At 38.9% G+C, this 18880-nt stretch overlaps 1 protein-coding gene across 2 annotated transcripts in view; it reads right to left on the reverse strand.

Moving 5' to 3' along the window:
- smyd3 (SET and MYND domain containing 3) overlaps window positions 1–18880 on the reverse strand; it is a 1145948-nt gene that overhangs the window by 246105 nt on the left and 880963 nt on the right. For both annotated transcript variants that reach the window (XM_039748800.1, XM_039748801.1), the window contains one exon: window positions 7593–7660. In XM_039748800.1, the coding sequence (XP_039604734.1) occupies window positions 7593–7660 (68 nt within the window). The remainder of the gene's footprint in view (window positions 1–7592; window positions 7661–18880) is intronic.

Here is an 18880-nt window from a genome sequence, read left to right on the forward strand (position 1 = left end):
CTCTTAAATGCAGAATTATTTTTTAAGTCTCTAAATGACAGTCCGATGATAAAGTCAGTTGGCCAGGATGGACAGAAAAAAGCCCATGACAGTTTTTGTCATGTGACACTTCTCAGCAGAATTATGAATAGAAACAACTTGCAAGTTTGTAATAATAGTTTTTTTTTTGTTATTCCAAATCAGCCCAGAAATTCAAAAATATACAGTATATATTTGGCAGAAATTGCAAATATACTTATTTAAGCTACAGGCTTATACAGATCTTTTGGCAAAAAAGAAATGTGTCAAGAAGGAAATATCTGTAGAATTACACATTAAGTTGGAAGCTCATTTAAATTATTTAAACTAATTTATAACTATTTTATTCATCATTTGTCATGTGCCGACTCCAAATATTCTGTTTTGAATGAAAAAACATGAGTTAAGCTTTTATTATAATAGAAAGTATATTTTGCCTAAATATAAAAAGGAATATTGTAAACCGTCCTGTTATTCTGTGTTTTAACTGAATTAGTGGCATTGCATATTAATTTCTCCAAATTTATATAGCAAAGTATCCAAACAGAGTACAAAGAAAATCTAATATATAAAGCTCAATGTGTGTGTGTGACTGTGTCTGCTCTTTATACAGTTCCACACCCCCAGTCCAGTCTCCACAGATTTTTGCACACATATCCCAATTTGTCAGGAAGAGACATCTACATCTATAGATACTACTAACAGATTTAGTAATGTGCCAGCATGTGGAGGACTGTGTGCAGTTCTCGTCAGTGCACTAAACAAATCAGAGAAGCACAAGAGGATGAACGGAGTAAATGTAGCCAATTCTTGTCCTATTCTGACATGATGAGAAAAATTATACTCCTGCAATCTGCAACAGAAAGGCTACTTGTGAACCTCATTTAGATCTTTAAAATTTTCAGACATAACATTGATCAAATGAGAATTCCTTCCATGAAACAGTGAATCGTGTATGCGAAACAGCTGACCATTACTTCCTGACAGTGCCTTACTCTTCACAAACCCGAAAGTCACGGTCTTACATAATTAAGGAGATAAGCTCTTTGCACCTTTTCAGCAAGAACTTGTGTGTCTCCATTTATCTTGAGAAAAACTGATTTTATAGCTTTATACTCTACTAATTACTATTTTTAAATAAGCCTATAATATGTACAACTTAGCATGAAGACTGTATTATAAAAAAATCATTACACCAACTCACTACTTTGGAAACAAAAAAAAAAACACATCAACCTTAGTCAGAGCTTAGTAACAATATACATAGTGGAAGATGGACCGGACACAGACAGGTGGTCAGCGATAGTTCACCCAACACACGTTTATTATTCATTATTTACAACAATAAATTGCACGTACAACCCCAAACTCCCCCAAAGTCCAGGCCTCAACAAAATGCCTTTCCTCTTCTCCCGAGCTCCGTCCTTCTCCGCTCCCGACTCAAGCCACTGAACAGAGAGTGGCGGCCCCTTTTATAATCACACGGATGTGCTCCAGGTGCCTCCCGATAATATTCCAGCGGCACTCTCCAGTGTGGCGGAAGTACCGGCTGAACACCCGGAAGCACTCCGGGTGTCCCTGGTCTTCTTCCTCGGAGCACTACCTGGTTGTGGCGGAAGTGTTGAGGGCCAGGGCTCCTCAGGCATTGGGGTGCTCCATGGCGGTGTCCACGGGCCCCTATAGGGTTGAGCTTTCAAGCTCTGTTCCTGTGGTCCCCAAAGCCACCAGGGCAGTCGTCCCCTTGTGGTCTGGTGGAGGAGCAAGCCCTCCTGGGTGTCCCGGCTAGGTACCACCCTCAGCCACTCACCACACCATATATAATTACAAAGGAAATATGGTCATTTATTAAAATAATATAGCACCTATCATAAGTAGTGTGAAGTAAAACAGATGAGTTTTGACTCATATAGAGTTTCATGAAACTGACACTAAAATTTGTTTTGCTGTTAAAATATGAACCTCACTAATAAAGTTTTTTGTGGTTTGAAAATTTTTTTGGTGGAAAATAAACAATATTGCTCTGTAAAGCCTTGTCCACACTTCCATGGTTACCTGTGTTCTTTTCTGCAGCAATGCAATGTCACTAATCTGTAGGAAACTTGCCAACTCAATTCTGCTTATATCCCTTGTTCACATCACTATGAAAACGTGTTTTTTTAAAAATGTAACATGTGCATAATTTCCAGATAAAGACACACCAAAACATACCATCAGGCACATTGCACTGTTTTCTCCACAAAGCAACATCCCTAAACAGGAAGCAACCACTGCCATTACCAAGCAACCACCTTTTCCTGTTTCTTGATTCCTACAGAAGAGGTTGAAGATATGCACACACCAAGCCTTATAACACATCAAGTCTCTTTTCTGTCCACAATGAATTGAGATTACCATCATAACTGGCAAAGTGGGGATCATACTAACAGAACACATCTGGCATTTCAACAACATGTCTACACATGACCAGAAATAAGTCACATAGCAGGCAGATGCATGCACAATTAATGCATGTAAATATTTCCAGACATTAGCTAAATGCCTTACTTCTTGTGCCAAAAGGCACAAGTTTCACTAGAAGCAACCAGCTTTCATTTTGCAAACTTTTCTGCAAATTCAATTTCACAACAAGCTTTCAGAAAGGAAATAAAAGTCAAAGAATGTTTTACAGTAACTGTATTAACCATCCTGGGAAACACCAAAAAACCATTGCTGATTTGAGTAAATGATCAGATTCTTTGAGACCTATAAACTAAAAAAAAAGTACTTGCCCCTTTCACATGTTCAATACATGCAAAACAACCTAAAATACAAAGCAAAGAACTGTTCCCCAGGCAGTATACCGTACACATGTATACTATATAGGCTCTATTTTATGGGCAGTTTCTCTTTAAAGGGGATCTTCCAAGGTAAAAGGCAAATGTATAACAGGTAGCAGTGACCACTATTATATAAAACCATACAGGACTGTGTATTATCTCAAACTCCTCTATTAATGTTGAGAAACTCCATATGGCTCCTCGGGGGAAGTTGCAATGTTACTCCTTACACATCTCGCTGTAGCATCTTCGTCTATGCTGGTCTAACAGACCATCCATCAAACTGCCCATTGCACTCTTTGCATTTCTTCTGTAAACACTCATCTGAAAAACTACCAAAGAGACTCCCCATAGCTGTCTCGGCATGTATTCAACGAAACTACACTCCAACAAAACTGTTTCAAACTCCTGTCTGGACTCCCCACCCAATTCACATACTCCCCCACCTCTGACTATGATTCCCCAATGGCAAAGACCAGATTCAGCATGGAACTTTAATTTATACCCTTCAATGAAGCCAGTGATTTACAAATGCAAAGATGTTACTGAAACTGTAGGGAACATAAGTTCAAAATAAAAATCAGAAAGCATGACTTCACTCAAAGTGCTTGGAAGAAACAACAAAGTTATGTAGTTGAAGCAGATACCATAACAATTTAGAAAAACATCTGAATGAAATATTAGGATAGCTTGGTTATTAATTAACCAATGAAGCTTGAGATAATAGTTTTCTGTTGTTTGTAATATTTCTTATAGTGACATATTTTTCTTTTTACTAAGTTGCTTTTTCTGAATTTCGAGGTTGCATTCCTTGCAGTTTATACCTCATGAGCTGCAGAGAAATGAATCGTTATTAAATAATCAGGGTTCCATCACTACATCATCGGTTTCATTTAGTCTTTTCGGTGTCTTTTAAAGAGTACTTTATTACTGAATATATTTTTTCTTTCTGTCTAATGAATATTGTTTTATTAATTATTTTACATTATTTCATTAAATATTATTATGTTATTATTATATATGCTGCATCCTTGAGATGAGAAGCAGCCCTTTGTATGCGACTAGCATGTCATAAGCTATTGCGCCATTATTGTCAACTTCTGTTGTTCAGCTCCCTCCTGAATTGCTGGATCTAGTGCTTTGATTTTGAACCTCTTGGTTTTATCTTTGACGTTTGACTTCTGAACCTCAGATTGGTTTTACTGAATTTGAGGTTAGACTTTTTGCTTGTGTTTTTGTTTGCTTTTGAATGTTTTTGCAAATAAATCTTTAACTACCTGGCAGAATCATAATACTATTTATGGGAAAATGCTGATAATTACAGCACCCTAAATCATCAAGGACATGTTACAATATCTGGCCAAAGAGCACTGATTCCACTCTTTTTGTCAAGCACATAAATGAATGGAGGTATACTATATATATACTGCTCAAAAAATTAAAGGAATACTTTTCAATCTGAGTATAGCATCAAGTCAATGAAACTTCTGGGCTATTGATCTGGCAAGTTAAGTAGCAGAATGGGTTGTTCATCAGTTTGAGCTGCTTTGGTGTTATTGAAATTAACAACAGGTCCACTAGAGAGGCAACAATGAGACGACCGCCAAAACAAGAATGGTTTAACAGGTGGAGGCCTCTGACATTTTCCCTCCTCATCTTTTCTGACTGTTTTTCACTAGTTTTGCATTTGGCTATGGTCAATGTCACTACTGGGAGCATGAGGCGATACCTGGACCCTACTGAGGTTGCACAGGTAGTCCAACCTCCCCAGGATGGCACATCAATATGTGACATTGTAAGAGGTTTTGCTGTGTTTCCCAGCACAGTCTCAAGGGCATGGAGGAGATTCCAGGAGACAGGCAGTTACTCTAGGAGAGCTGGACAGGGCCATAGAAGGTCCTTAACCCATCAGTAGGACCAGCATCTGCTCCTTTGGGCAAGGAGGAACAGGATAAGCACTGCCAGAGCCCTACAAAATGACCTCCAGCAGGCCACTGGTGTGAATGTCTCTGACCAAACAATCAGAAACATACTTCATGAGGGTGGCCTGAGGGCCAAACATCCTCTAATAGGCCATGTGCTCACTGCCCGACACTGTGGACCTTGATTGGCATTTGCCACAGAATACCAGAATTGGCAGGTCCACCACTGGTGCCCGGTGCTTTTCACAGATGAGAACAGGTTCACCCTGAGCACATGTGACAGACGAGAATGGGTCTGGAGAAGCCATGGAGAATGTTATGCTGCCTGTAACATTGTTGAGCATGACCAGTTTGGTGGTGGCTCAGTGATGGTCTGGAGAGGCATATCCATGGAGGGACGCACAGACCTCTACAGGCTAGAAAACGGCACCTTGACTGCCATTAGGTATCGGGATGAAATCGTTGGACCCATTGTCAGACCCTATGCTGTTCCATTGGGTCCTGGGTTCCTCCTGGTGCACGAAAATGCCCAGCCTCATGTGGCGAGAGAATGCAGTCAGTTCCTGGAGGATGAAGGGCTTGATACCTTTGACTGCCCCCCATGCTCGCCTGACCTAAATCCAATAGAACACCTCAGACTGTCCAGAAGCTCAGTGATGCCCTGGTCCAGATATGGGAGGAGATCTCCCAGGACACCATCTGTTGTCTCATTAGGAGCATGTCCCGACGTTGTAAGCATACATACAAGCACATTGGGGCCATACAAACTACTGAGTACGATTTTGTGTTGCTGCAATGAAATTTTGGCAAAATGGACTAGCGTGCCACATTATTTTTTCACTTTGATTTTCAGGGTGTCTTTGAATTCAGTCCTCTGTAGGTTGATAATTTTAATTTCCATCAAACAATGTGGCATCCTTTTGTTCCTAACACATTACCCAGTACATATCAGTATAGATATCCTGCATGATTTTTTTCCATTGAGATGTGATGTGTTTTCAAACTACTCCTTTAATTTTTTGAGCAGTTTATATATATAAATATAGGTTTTTTTACTTATTTAAGGCATGTGACATTAATATATTAATATATATTTAAACTCAAAGTGTGTTCTTAACACTATGTTCTGAAGAAAAAAAAACTAATCTTATCACATTTCTCAAGGTCACTGCTCGAGGTAGTGGCGGCCGAGGTGGTTGGGGTGGGGGTCCTTTGGTAGGCAATCCCTTATAGTTTTCAGTTGGCAACATGCCTTGGTCTGGTGCACACCATGCTTTCGCTGTCGAAGCGTTCTTCAAAAACAACAAATCCTTGCCATCATCACTACGCAACGCGCCTTCCGAACACACTTCAGCATTCCTCCTAACAGTGACGTCCCAAATTGGAAAATAATTCCTCAGTGGGTGGCTTAATTTAGACAGATGGGTACAACATTGAACATAAAATCACCAGGCTGTCCTTGGACTGTATAAATGCCTAAAAACATCCAAGCTGTAAGGACATCAATTTTGCACTCTTCTAGACGTTCAGTGCGCAAACATGCTTCTGCCTTAAGCAATTCCAACACGTCTTTGAGAAGGATTTTGCACGAGGACCTTAATTTCCATCCATACAAAATGATGGTAGTGCAGGAACTCACTGAGAGAGAAGGGAGAGCCATAACAGAGTTGTGTGGGGAAATTCTGCAAACCATTCATCGATATGCCATCATCATATGCAGCAACAAGGCACATTTCCATTTGAATGGTTGCATAAATAAGCAAAACTTTTGTTATTGATCTGAAACCAACCCTCGTGAACTTTATTAGAGACCCCAGTGAGTGTGTTACAGGTAGGTGCGCCGTTGCAAAACTTGTAGGCCCTTACTTCTCTGTGGAGGGGGAGCAACGGTCACTGTCACTTCAGAACGTTACATTGAAAACCATGGACAGATCTTTGTACTGTTTTGCTACTCAATTTTGAGAAAGGTGTACCTAAATTGATCATGCTATAACAGTAAGGGAAGGCAGTTGTCTAAATTAACCTGAACAGAGACGATCCTGGTTTGAAGTTCATTTCAAAGTAAAACCAACCAATACTCTGGAGTAGAAATGGTTTTTGTTATTCAAAAAAGTCATACTTAAGAGTTGCCGAAGACGTACAAGGGATTCTGTGTAACCATAAACTGCATTAATTTTCTAATTAACATATAACTATAGTTATTGCTAATTAGCTATATTCAATAACTGTGACTGCCAAGTCAATTTTTTTTCTTTTTTTAGTCATTCTGGTGTGTGTGGTGTGTGTTCAGACTATAGTGTGTGTATATCTACCAGCCAGTATGTGGATGAGAGACCAACCAGGAAAAGCTTTGGTTGTTGCTAGAAGAGGTGATGGTGAAGCCAGCAGGAGGCACTTAACCTCTGGTCTTAATTTGGATCCCAATGTCCCAGGGCCTGCTCATTCTGGCCCCCTAATCCCCTATTTCTAATTGACTATGTCTCCCCCATTTACCACATAACAGCTAATGTGTGGTGAGTGTACTTGCACAATAATGGCTGCCGTTGCATCATTCAGATTGATGCTGCACATTAGTGGTGGCTGAAGTGACTCCCCACTCACTATATGAAGCGCTTTGAGTAGTGTATCATTATTAATTTTATTATTTAAAAAGCTTCTGTAAAAAGCCAATTTTTCCCTTTCTTTCTTTCTCTTTCTTTCTTTCTTTCTTTCTTTCTTTCTTTCTTTCTTTCTTTCTATCAAACCACAATCAAATAACAAATTTAAGCTATTCAAATTAAAGTCAAACACATATTCTTATTGCTTTAATAACATGCTTACATAGATAATATTTTACCTGGGGTAGAGTCCAGCACCAATTTCTTGCATCTCTCCATCACTGATAGTAAAGCAATTACAGGTCAGCTATGAAAGGAAACATGAAAACAATGTTAGTAAACACTGACAAAGGAAATACAATTCAACAATTCAAAGTTGTTCTTGTTATCAGCTGTTGTCCATAAATTAACAGATGCAGAAGGCAGGGAACGGTAAATAAGGCATTGAATGTGAATGTCAAGGATAAAGGAGCTGAAAAACATGGTCAGAGCATCTGTCAAACTGTAAATTTTATAAGATATAAAAAATCAAGACAACAAATACCATTATCCTTTAAGACAAGATGTCTGATCTATCTAGACATCAGGCTTCTCACATTGCTCCTGGCTCCATCATATCATTGTTGTAGTAATCCTTTAGGCTAAAGGAACATTGTCTCCCTTCCAAAACACTATTAGTGATGTGACTTATGCTGCAGATCATTCAGTCTCTTCTGGCATCTGCTACATAATGTATGCTTAACAACACGTACGCATCATTGGTTTAGTTAATGGAATCAAATTATTTGTACAATAGCCTACAGAGACTATGGTCCAGGGAAAGAGCCATTGTTGTATAGGCCCCATACAATTTACTCTTCACTTAATCTACTCATGGATGGGGTAGCGGGATCACTCTTGCACTTAACGCTGGATTATTCGACAGGCTTTAATTTTAATGATCGAATGCATTAAGCAATGCAGCATCCAGTAGCACATTTCACCAATAAAGTACTTTTACCTGTCAGAAATGAAGGAGAGTATTACTTTGAAAACTCATACAAATCTCCACAGAGGACAAAAAAAAATCAATGAAACAATGTTATTTTTTGTTTATATTCTATAAACATAAAATGCTGAGGTAATTATAAAAGAATTTAGAAGTTAGATTAAACAAAGCTGTTCTGTCAATATGGTCTCACATATTGTTGTTTTTTTCACATTTACTAAAGCTGATTAGTATTGCTATGTCTAAAATTAATGAGTAGTGAAGTTCTAAGCTGCAGATTTCCAATGCAAATGATACGTTATGTGGCAACTTTTTTGTTGTGTGCACCAATTCCAGATAGGGCTTAAGCACAGAGCTGTAGTAAAAGTTTATATATCCAGTATACTCTGTGCCGTACCTGCATTAAGGGCCGATGGGACACAACTCTACTAGATATTGTGCAAAATAAGTTATAATCTTCCCTTAGTAATTTAACTTATTATTAAAAAGCTTTTAATAAACCTTAAACTTTACCTTCATAAGGAATTCTTTCCATTACATGCTTAACTTAATTTCTTATCTAGAAAAATATTGCTTTTTGTAGCATGTGAAACTATCTTTATGCTGGATATGGTAAGTCTGTTTCTGACTAACTGGGGTTAGGTTTACTGTTGGGTCTGTGTGCATGTATGCAACCTGAACTTTTTAATTTACCGATAAGGCTTGACAGTTAGACACCTTTATTCTTTGCAAATAATATATATATATATATTTTTTTTTTTAAATCATGTATTTGCACTTTTAGTTTGAGCTTTTCCCAGTCAAGATTATTCCACAGAAAAGGTATGTCAAGTCCTGTATCATTTGCTCTATTAACATTAGCAACAGTAAGTTGAAAAGCAAAATAAATAAATAAATAAAGCAGATCTATATCACGAGTGCATCAAGCACAAGACATTATGCTGACCAAAATAGGGAAGAGTAGAATTTTGATCTTCACGTACAGTGGAGGAGGACCACCAGACAGTGCTAAATTCAAAAAAGCCACCAAGGAAATTTTACGTTTGCTCATCTTTATAGAAAAGAAGCCAGCAGTCCTGGTCTAGAAAAAAGAGGTATAATAAAAATCTTTTTCTCAGTTGTTTGCCACTCTCGCATGGTGGCTAGTGTTTCTGCCAGACAGCCATTGAGTCTTGTGTTTGAGTCAAGCAGTGTGTATGTAATCTGCGCATTCTTTCTGTGTTTTGGTTTTGTGAGTTTTTTCACCTCAAAGCCATTTGATTCTGAACCTGAAGAGTTGCTGTGTCATTAAGCAGTTCATTGCCAATATATTGCAAGGCTCGCCGTTTGCCTTTTCTCAAAAATCTATATTGCTTTACTTTGAAGAAGATAACATTTGAGGGTATCACAATGATCTGATGCCAATTGAGACAGATCAGGCACCAGCATCCCATTGTTTGCTTGACTTGTTTTTGGCAGAAACAGCGTGTAAACTTGCAGGTCTCATTAGTCAAAAGAGGGTCAAATATTTTTGCTTAGATAATTTAATGTTATCAATAGAGAGGTTTGCCCACATAAACAAATATTCTGGTATGACCCCAACAGAATGTTAATGCTCATAACTCCACTGTATATGTTCAAACCTGTTTAGACCAATTCAGATTTACAGGGGCTGCAGCCTATTTCCTCAGCAATGGTTGCAAGACTGGAATAATCCAAAGACAGAATCCATTTATTACACTTACACTTATACATACCAGGCCTATTTTGTGCTGCAAATAAACTAACAAAAATGTCTATTGATGTAGGAAAACCGAGCACCCAAATGAAAAAAAAAGAGACAGAAAGAGTCAGAATGTGCCAACACTGTCCAGGCAAGAATTCAAAGCCAACCTGCCAGAGCTTTGAGAAAACAATACTAACCACTGCCAAACCACACTACCATTACATACAATACTAATATTTTGCAAAGATAGTACAAAGGCAACTTAAACATCTTTTTCAGGGTAAGATAGTTAACCAGAGGTTACGGCTGAACCCAGAATGTAGTGGTTTACTGTGCTCAAGGCCACACTGCCTGGCAGTAAATACTCTATTTGGTTACTCTACTGTCCATTGACTAGTCAGAGCACAAATGCAAGGCTGTGCCTTTCATCTCTCCAACTACAGTGACATTTTAAACCCAGCCCTTGGCAACAAGTTCACTCAGACATGATCACTGAACACACTCTGCCTTCTGTCTCCTATAAAACATGTAAGCTTTCATGTAACACATGACAATGTGATCACTATTTATTTTTAAAGTTTGTGAAGTAAATGGAGCCACTTTTTATCCTTTTATCAAAGGGAAGTACTCTTACCTTAATTATGGTCATTACCTCTGTGGCGTTTTAGAGCCACATTGGGTTCTATGGAATTTCCCCCACCCAACAACACACGGCAGACCTAATTGTGACTGAGATCAGAATTTAAAATACAGGCTAAATCTGAGTCAAATTACGTTAATTTTTAACACATGTTTCTATACTTTAAGCTTCTTTATAGTCTGCATATGGCAGCAGTTGGTCAGCAGTGACCGTGCATTTCCTTTGGGCTCTCCCATATACACTACTATTTTATTGGCTACTTGAATTTCAAAAACAGATGAGATAGGTGTATTTCACTTAAGAGAGCATTATCTTCTATTAATGTATGGTATCGTTTAATGATAAACTCCGGTTCCTCATTACCCTAAAGCTTAGATGAAATGGGTTTGGATACTGGAGAGGAGGATGGATGGACCTTCTTTAGAAATACAATTTATATTTTTCTAATACATCTTCAATCAGTCAACACAACCAACCACTGTTTACACATTTCTTTCAAGGTATCAGCCTGGGCTCAGTAGAAGTATGATACCATCTGGTAAATCATAGTGTATGATCTGGTAATTAACCATTTATATCATATACAGTATATGCTATGTTTATCTCCAGAATACCAAGACAAAATCATTGAATTTTTTTCAACAAGAACAAACTGCTATTATGTGTAACAGAAACATTTTAATCCAAAACATTAACATAAATACAGTAGGAAAGTTCCTGTATGTCTAGTGTTCAGTGCTGTACTCTACTTTGTGTATTACATTTTGAAACAGTCATCAACATTGTAGGAAAGAGGGAGCTTAGTCACTCAGTTAATTAATTATCAGTATTACCTTTGGAAATGCTGTTTATTAATTAAACCATTTAACAAGACATCCACAAAGGGGGATGTCAATTTAACATAGATCAAGCAAGGGATGTCTGTTTGACTTTTAGGCTGGGACACCAGAAGTATGTAGCGATCAGTACAATTTATGGACAAGTCTACATTAAACATTTTCTCTTTCTCTGTTGTGATCTGAATGTGGTCATAGACCTACTTTTTTTTTTTACAAATAACCCAAACAAACATGCTTGTAATAATAGTCAAAATAATACAATAGCATAAGGATAATAGAAAATGGATATCTATCTATCTCTCTCTCTATATATATATATATATATATACAGTATATATATACACACACACAAACATACATACAGTGACCTGCAAATGTTTAGGCACCCTTGCTAAAACTTCATTTTACTGTTAATAGTTAATTGAGCAGAAGATGAACTGATCACCAAAAGGCATAAAGCTAAAGTTATAGTAATAGACATTTTAAGCAAAGGTGCCCAAACTTTTGCATGCCATTGTATAGATAGATAGATAGATAGACAGATAGATAGATAGATGAAAAACAATAACAAACAACACAAAACATAAAAATTACAAAAGATTAGTTGAACTTTTTTTTTCCAATAGAAAAAGGGAACATAACTTATGAATTGTGATCATTCAATTCATATGGTCAAAATACGTACGTCCTTTAGCTAGTTTTTAAGCTTTTAATGCCTGCACAGTGAAAGTGGCATTGGTTTTCTCTTACTGGCTTAACAAATAGACTGGTGAACAAATATTTACCAGGACACTGATAAATGGCAAACTGTATCAAAATTTGCAAAAAATATAATGTATTAGAAAGCAACAGGGTTATTATCAACAGTAACTCTTTCAAAATGTAAAGAAACTTTTAATTACTTGTTTTTCTCAGCAACAAGAGTAAATGTCTGTATTTGAATGAGAGTGCTTGAAGAATTGTATGACTCAGAGTGCAGGCATTTCTTTCCGCTGTCCACGCTTGTTGCACACAACACATCTGGTAGTTGGTGACTGTTTGTGCTCAGTGGACAGCAGAATGTCCATGTAGTGCTGCCCTGACAGTCGTGACAAGTCAGTCACCTTGTAATGAAGAAACACCTTCGGCACAGCTATCCACATCAATACCAGTGCCTAAAGTTTCAAAACATTCATCTTGGAACAAATCTAGGCGTGTCAAGACATCAGCAGCTTTATACATTTTTTGCAACAACATAAAGTAACTATAGACTGCCTATTTATAACACTATTTTCTGCAAGCTGTTACATCTAAAAAAATTCTATGGCTATCCATTAGGTTGAAGGATTTGCCCCACTCATGTATATTGATGAATTACCATACAGTGGCAAAACACATAGAGATATTCATAATTTTTGCAGAATGTTATTTTATAAAATAAAAGGCAGCAGAAAACTGTCCCAAGCATTATTTGGGATTAACGCTGCATATCGGAGCATAACAGTTTAACCCAAAATGCACTTGTGGTTAACCATTTTTATATAGATTAGGGTTAAGGGTTAGGGTTAAGGCATAGCAGTTTAAAAAATAATGAAAACAAATCAAGTAGCCATCAATGTTATTCTTTTTTACCATGGTAGCTCTCTGTATCAGTTCCAGTGTGGATTGTACATTCATCAAATGATTAACTGGACTTATAAATGCCTACGCATAAACAGAAAAAATCAAATCACAAATGAAAACTTTGGAGGTTTGATATATATTCATTATCTCCAGCATAGAATGAAGAATAAATAAAAGGATAGCCTGGAATACAATGGCAAAGCTATGTTTAAAAAAAAAAAAACTATTTCTAAAAGTGAAAGCCTGAGAGAAAATATTACAAGATGGGAAGGACGCCAGAGTGTGGCATGTTATAACAGTCGTGCCCTAGAGCACACAAAGTGTTAAAATATGCCACTTTCATTGGGTCTAAAAGGGAGAGAGTGATCTGAATTCCAGATGCTCTTTATCGTGTATGCCATTTACATTTTTTCTTCCAATGAATAACAGCTGGTCAGATCAGAAAATTTTGAAACATTTTCCCATTACCATGAAGCTGTTGCCATAGCACGCTCTTTCATTTTTTTCTCTTGAAGAAGCACAGGAGAAAAGCACTGCCCTAGGCTTACTAAACCAATATATTTAGTAAAACAAATGAAAGAGAATGCTTTTAACTCTAGTGAAACTTGTCAGCATCAAAAGGGAGAGGACAGCTTGGGTTCTGGCCTGCTCATCTGAGGGCAAGTCAAATAAATTGTGTAAAATCCACTGTTGCCAGATGTTATGAAAATATCAGAGATTCAGCCCTTATGATAGACTGTTTTTCAGTGAATTAATACAAACTATTATAATATACAAAGGATAATGCTGCAGTTTAAAGTAAAAAAAAAAAAACCTTTCATATGAACTTGTTAACTACTCAGAATCTGAATCCAGGCTGTAGACTGAATATGTAAGTCTAGTTTACATATACTGTAGCACCGTTGTGTGTTATTTGGTCAGCATTATCATAGGGGTTTAGCATCTATATTGTCATAAATTTTTCTTTCTATTTTAGGTAAACAGAAGAGGGACGGCACCATGACGTTGCAGTGGTTAACTCCAGGACAGTGGGTTTTCTACAGTGGACACACAGAGTTTTGCCCTTTATTGGTCATGTTTATTGTTTTACTAAACAAAGGCAATTGCTTAAAACTAAGATGTTAGGAGCCCAAAGGAATAACTCATTACAACAAATACATACTTTGACTCTGGAGAAAACTGGGAGTCGCCTTGCCTTGTACCCCTCATGTTCCTGTTTGACAAATGCACTTGCACTCCTTTGCACAACTGCCAATTGGTCACTGACTTTCATATTGCTTTTTATGTATGCATGCTAACTCCTGAACTTTCTTCAGCTCACAGGATCTCCTTGGCAACTCCTGACTCTTTACAACTCTGACATGTAAAAACTGTACAGTAGACTCTTCTCAAACAACCCTCTGACGCACCACCTTTCCTCCTACCTCCTGGCACTGGTCGCTTCCACCTACCACCAAAATACAAGCCCCTTATTCTTATTTACACAATACTTATTTTGATCTCTTGTGTTGCAGGGTGCCTGACTCCTGTATGTAGTTTTCCAGAAAGAGGTGGAAAGGGATCTTCAGTAATATTCACTATTATTTAAAAGTGCTTGGTCTGCATTCCACCGCACAGAGCTGGCCTAAACCAGTTCATAAGTGTTATAAGCTTGAAATCCACAAAGGGAGAAGATGAATCGCATATCTTAAATTTTATTCCTAAGCTTTCAACAACCTACCAGGTGTCATCATCAGAGGAAAATTATTAGACATATAGGAATCAAAGGCAATATATAGTAAATGAGGAAGGGTTGGGGCTAGGTGGGTGTAAAGAGGTGAAATATAAAGTGGGATTCAGAGGGTGTTGGTCATAAAGTCTTATTTAACCTGCGGATGTTTTTCTTTTTAAGCCTGAATATGCCGGGTTCATGTCCAAATGTCCGTTGATGGCGTTTTCATTTCGATAGCCACGATTCAGCCAGCTTTCTGGCACTTTTAGTATTAGCCTTGAATCTTACTTGCACTGTGTCCCAGTTAAACATGTCTCTAGTTGAATTTGTATGTGTATATATGAGGATCCTACAAATATAGAAATGAAGGTCTGTAATACGATTTGCATATCTGTAGGACCCTGATATATACACATACAAGTTCAACCAAACACACGTTTCACATTTCCTTGATATACCCTACTGCTCCAAAGTCTAAAATTACAACTCAAACAATTCAGACACGATTAAAATGGACATTGTAGACTTTAACTTAAGGGTATTTGCATACATTTCATTCACACCACACAGAAATAACAACACTTTTTCTGTGTGGTCCCCCATTTCAGGTATATTAAAGCAGTAATATTTAGTACTTTGTTGCTCCCTTGTATGCAATGACTGCTTGAAGTCTCTAATTCATTGACATCACTAGGTGCTGAGGATCTTCTCTGGTGACGCTCCACCAAGGCCATCTTCAGCTCCTGTTTGTTTCGGGTGTTTATCCCCTTACGTTTTCCCTTCAGCATATAGAAGGCCTGCTTAGTTGGATTTAAATAGGATTCCTTGACCATTCAAAAAGTTTCCATTTTCTATCTTTGAGAAACTTCCTTGTTGCCTTACCAGTATGTTTGGGATCATTATCTTGTTTTAAGATGAACAACAACAACAACATTTATTTATATAGAACATTTTCATACAGACAATGTAGCTCAAAGTGCTTTGATGATGAAGAAAGAGAAAAAAGACAAAGTAAGAATTAAAATCAGAGAACACTAATTAACATAGAATAAAAGTAAGGTCCGATGGCCAGGGAGGACAGAAAAAACAAAAAAAACTCCAGACAGCTGGAGAAAAAATCAAATCTGCAGGGGTTCCAGGCTATGAGACCGCCATCCAATGTGTTTGGAGGCATTTGCAGGAATATGAGTAGATAAGATGTCTCTATACACCTCAGTATTCATTGTACCACTGCCATCAGCAGTTCAAACAGCAATGAAGAGAAATGTGCCAGTACCTGTGTCAGCCAAACATGACCAACCATAACAACCACACCACCATGTTATACAGTATGTAACTATATATACTGGTCAAAAAATTAAAGGAACACTTTTTAATCAGAGTATAGCATCAAGTCAATGAAACTTCTGGGCTATTGATCTGGTCAATTAAGTAGCGGAGGGGGTTGTTAATCAGTTCCAGCTACTTTGAAATTAACAGCAGGTGCACTAGAGAGGTAACAATAAGACAACCCCCAAAACAGGAATGGTTTAACAGGTGGAAGCCACTGACATTTTTCCCTCCTCATCTTTTCTGACTGTTTATTCACTCATTTTGCGTTTGGCTGCAGTTAGTGTCACTACTGGTAGCATGAGGTGATACCTGGACCCTACAGAGGTTGCACAGGTAGTCCAACTTCTCCAGGATGGCACATAAATACGTGCCATTGCCAGAAGGTTTGCTGTGTCTCTCAGCACAGTCTCAAGGGCATGGAGGAGATTCCAGGAGACAGGCAGTTACTCTAGAAGAGCTGGACAGGGCCATAGAAGGTCCTTAACCCATCAGCCGGACCAGTATCTGCTCCTTTGGGCAAGGAGGAACAGGATGAGCACTGCCAGAGCCTTACAAAATGGCCTCCAGCAAGCCACTGGTGTGAATGTCTCTGACCAAACAATCAGAAACAGACTTCATGAGGGTGGCCTGAGGGCCCAACGTCCTCTAGTGGGCCCTGTGCTCACTGCCCGACACTGTGGAGCTCGATTGGCATTTGCTGTAGAATTCCAGAATTGATAGGTCCACCACTGGCATCCTGTGCTTTTCACAGATGAGAACAGTTCACACTGAGCACATGTGACAGACGTGAAAGGATCTGGAGAAGCCATGGAGAACATTATGCTGACTGTACCATCGTTCAGCATGACTGGTTTGGTGGTGGGTCAGTGATGGTCTGGGGAGACATATCCATTGAAGGATGCACAGACCTCTACAGGCTAGACAATGGCACCTTGACTGCCATTAGATATCAGCATGAAAGCCTTGGACCCACTGTCAGACCCTATAATGGTGCAGTCGGTCCTGGGTTCCTCCTGGTGCACGATGCCCAACCTCATGTGGCAAGAGAATACAGGCAGTTCCTGGAGGATGAAGTAATTGATACCATTGACTGGCCCCCACATTCACATGACCTAAATCCAATAGAACACCCCAGACTGTCCAGAAGCTCAGTGATGTCCTGGTCCAGATCCGGAAGGAGACTCCCCGAACACCATCCGTCGTCTCATTAGGAGCATGCCCATACATTGTCAGGCATGCATACAAGCACATTGGTGTCATAGAAACTACCGGGTATGATTTAGAGTTTCTGCAATGAAATTTTGGCAAAATGGACTAGCCTGACACATAATTTTTTCACTTGGATTTTTTTGTTCCAGGGAAGCAACCATGGGCTGCTCAATAACTCCCCCGGGATGCTTGGTGGTAGCCACCCTGGCTGACGGTGGTGCTTCAGCTTCAGCCCTGTTGGGATCTGGGGTGGCCGCCAGAGGGTGCTGTATGGGTCCCTGAGCCTGGCTGGACGAGTCTTCAGCCCCGCCCAGAAGTGCAACCGAAAACAGGTGATCAAGCACCTGGAACACTTCTGGGTGGGCTATAAAATGGGCCAGCAACCACCACTCAGTGGCCAGAGTCGGGAGGAGGAGGACAAAGCTAGATGGGAGGAGTGGTGGTGCCAGAAGGGAGTGTGTTTTTGGTGCTGGTGATTTGGGACTGTGTTGTGCCTGTGGGGTTCACGGAGAAGATGTGCCCCATAGGTGAAGAAAAATATAAGTATTTATTTTACATGTGCCTCAGTGTGAGTCTGTGCCGGGTCAGGCGCAATAAAGCACCTTTCTTACAATGTACAGTATATAAAATTAAAGGAAATCTTGATGATGAATAAGGAAGATGGATGAAGAACTGATGTTTTTCAGTTATGCTGCTGGCGAAGAATATTGAACATACCATGGACCTGCAAAAGAAAAATAAAGATCTGTGCTGGAGAAAGTTCAACCAGAATGCTCATTAGAGGCAAGGATGGTGAAGCTATGGATCACATTCTTTGGACACGAAGTCAGGAAGAGCAATCTCTGGAAAAGGACATTGTGTTTGGTAAAGAAGAAGGACTTTGGAAGAGAGGAAGGCTCGGGTCAAGGAGGGCTGACACAGTGGCTGGGACAATGGGTTCAAACTTGGAAAAAATGGCGTGGATGGCTCAGGATCGGACAATTTTTCGCTGTTTCTAGCCAGGAACTCTTCCCGGGCCCAGGCCCCAAGACCCTCTCGGCGGCCTGGACCATCAATTTCGGTCCACGCCGGCCTCCTTTAAGAGGGAGCAGTGGAATGATGACTCCCTGCGCTTTGCCCGAATGCGTCGTTCTGCCTAACAGCACTTTGAGCTACATTTTTTTTGTATGAAAATGTGCTATATAAATAAATGTTGTTGTTGTTGTTTGAACTGACTCAATGGCACCTAACTATAATACATACATATATATATATATATATATATATACACAAACATACCCTAATTCACACAACCCCATTTTAATATGAATAATTTCTTTTCTGTTTTCATTTTAGTTATAAGATGTTTACATTTCAGGAATAACAGAAGGCCACTGCCACACATGGTTTGGGAAGTATTTCCAAAGTAAATATATGGGTGTTATTCTCTTTTACCTAGTTATCATCCAAGCTGGAATGTTTAACATCCTATGATTAGGGTGATTTTAAAACAAAAATTATA

Source organism: Polypterus senegalus, chromosome 3 (genome assembly GCF_016835505.1).
Source record: "Polypterus senegalus isolate Bchr_013 chromosome 3, ASM1683550v1, whole genome shotgun sequence".
Classification (NCBI taxonomy): domain Eukaryota; kingdom Metazoa; phylum Chordata; class Cladistia; order Polypteriformes; family Polypteridae; genus Polypterus; species Polypterus senegalus.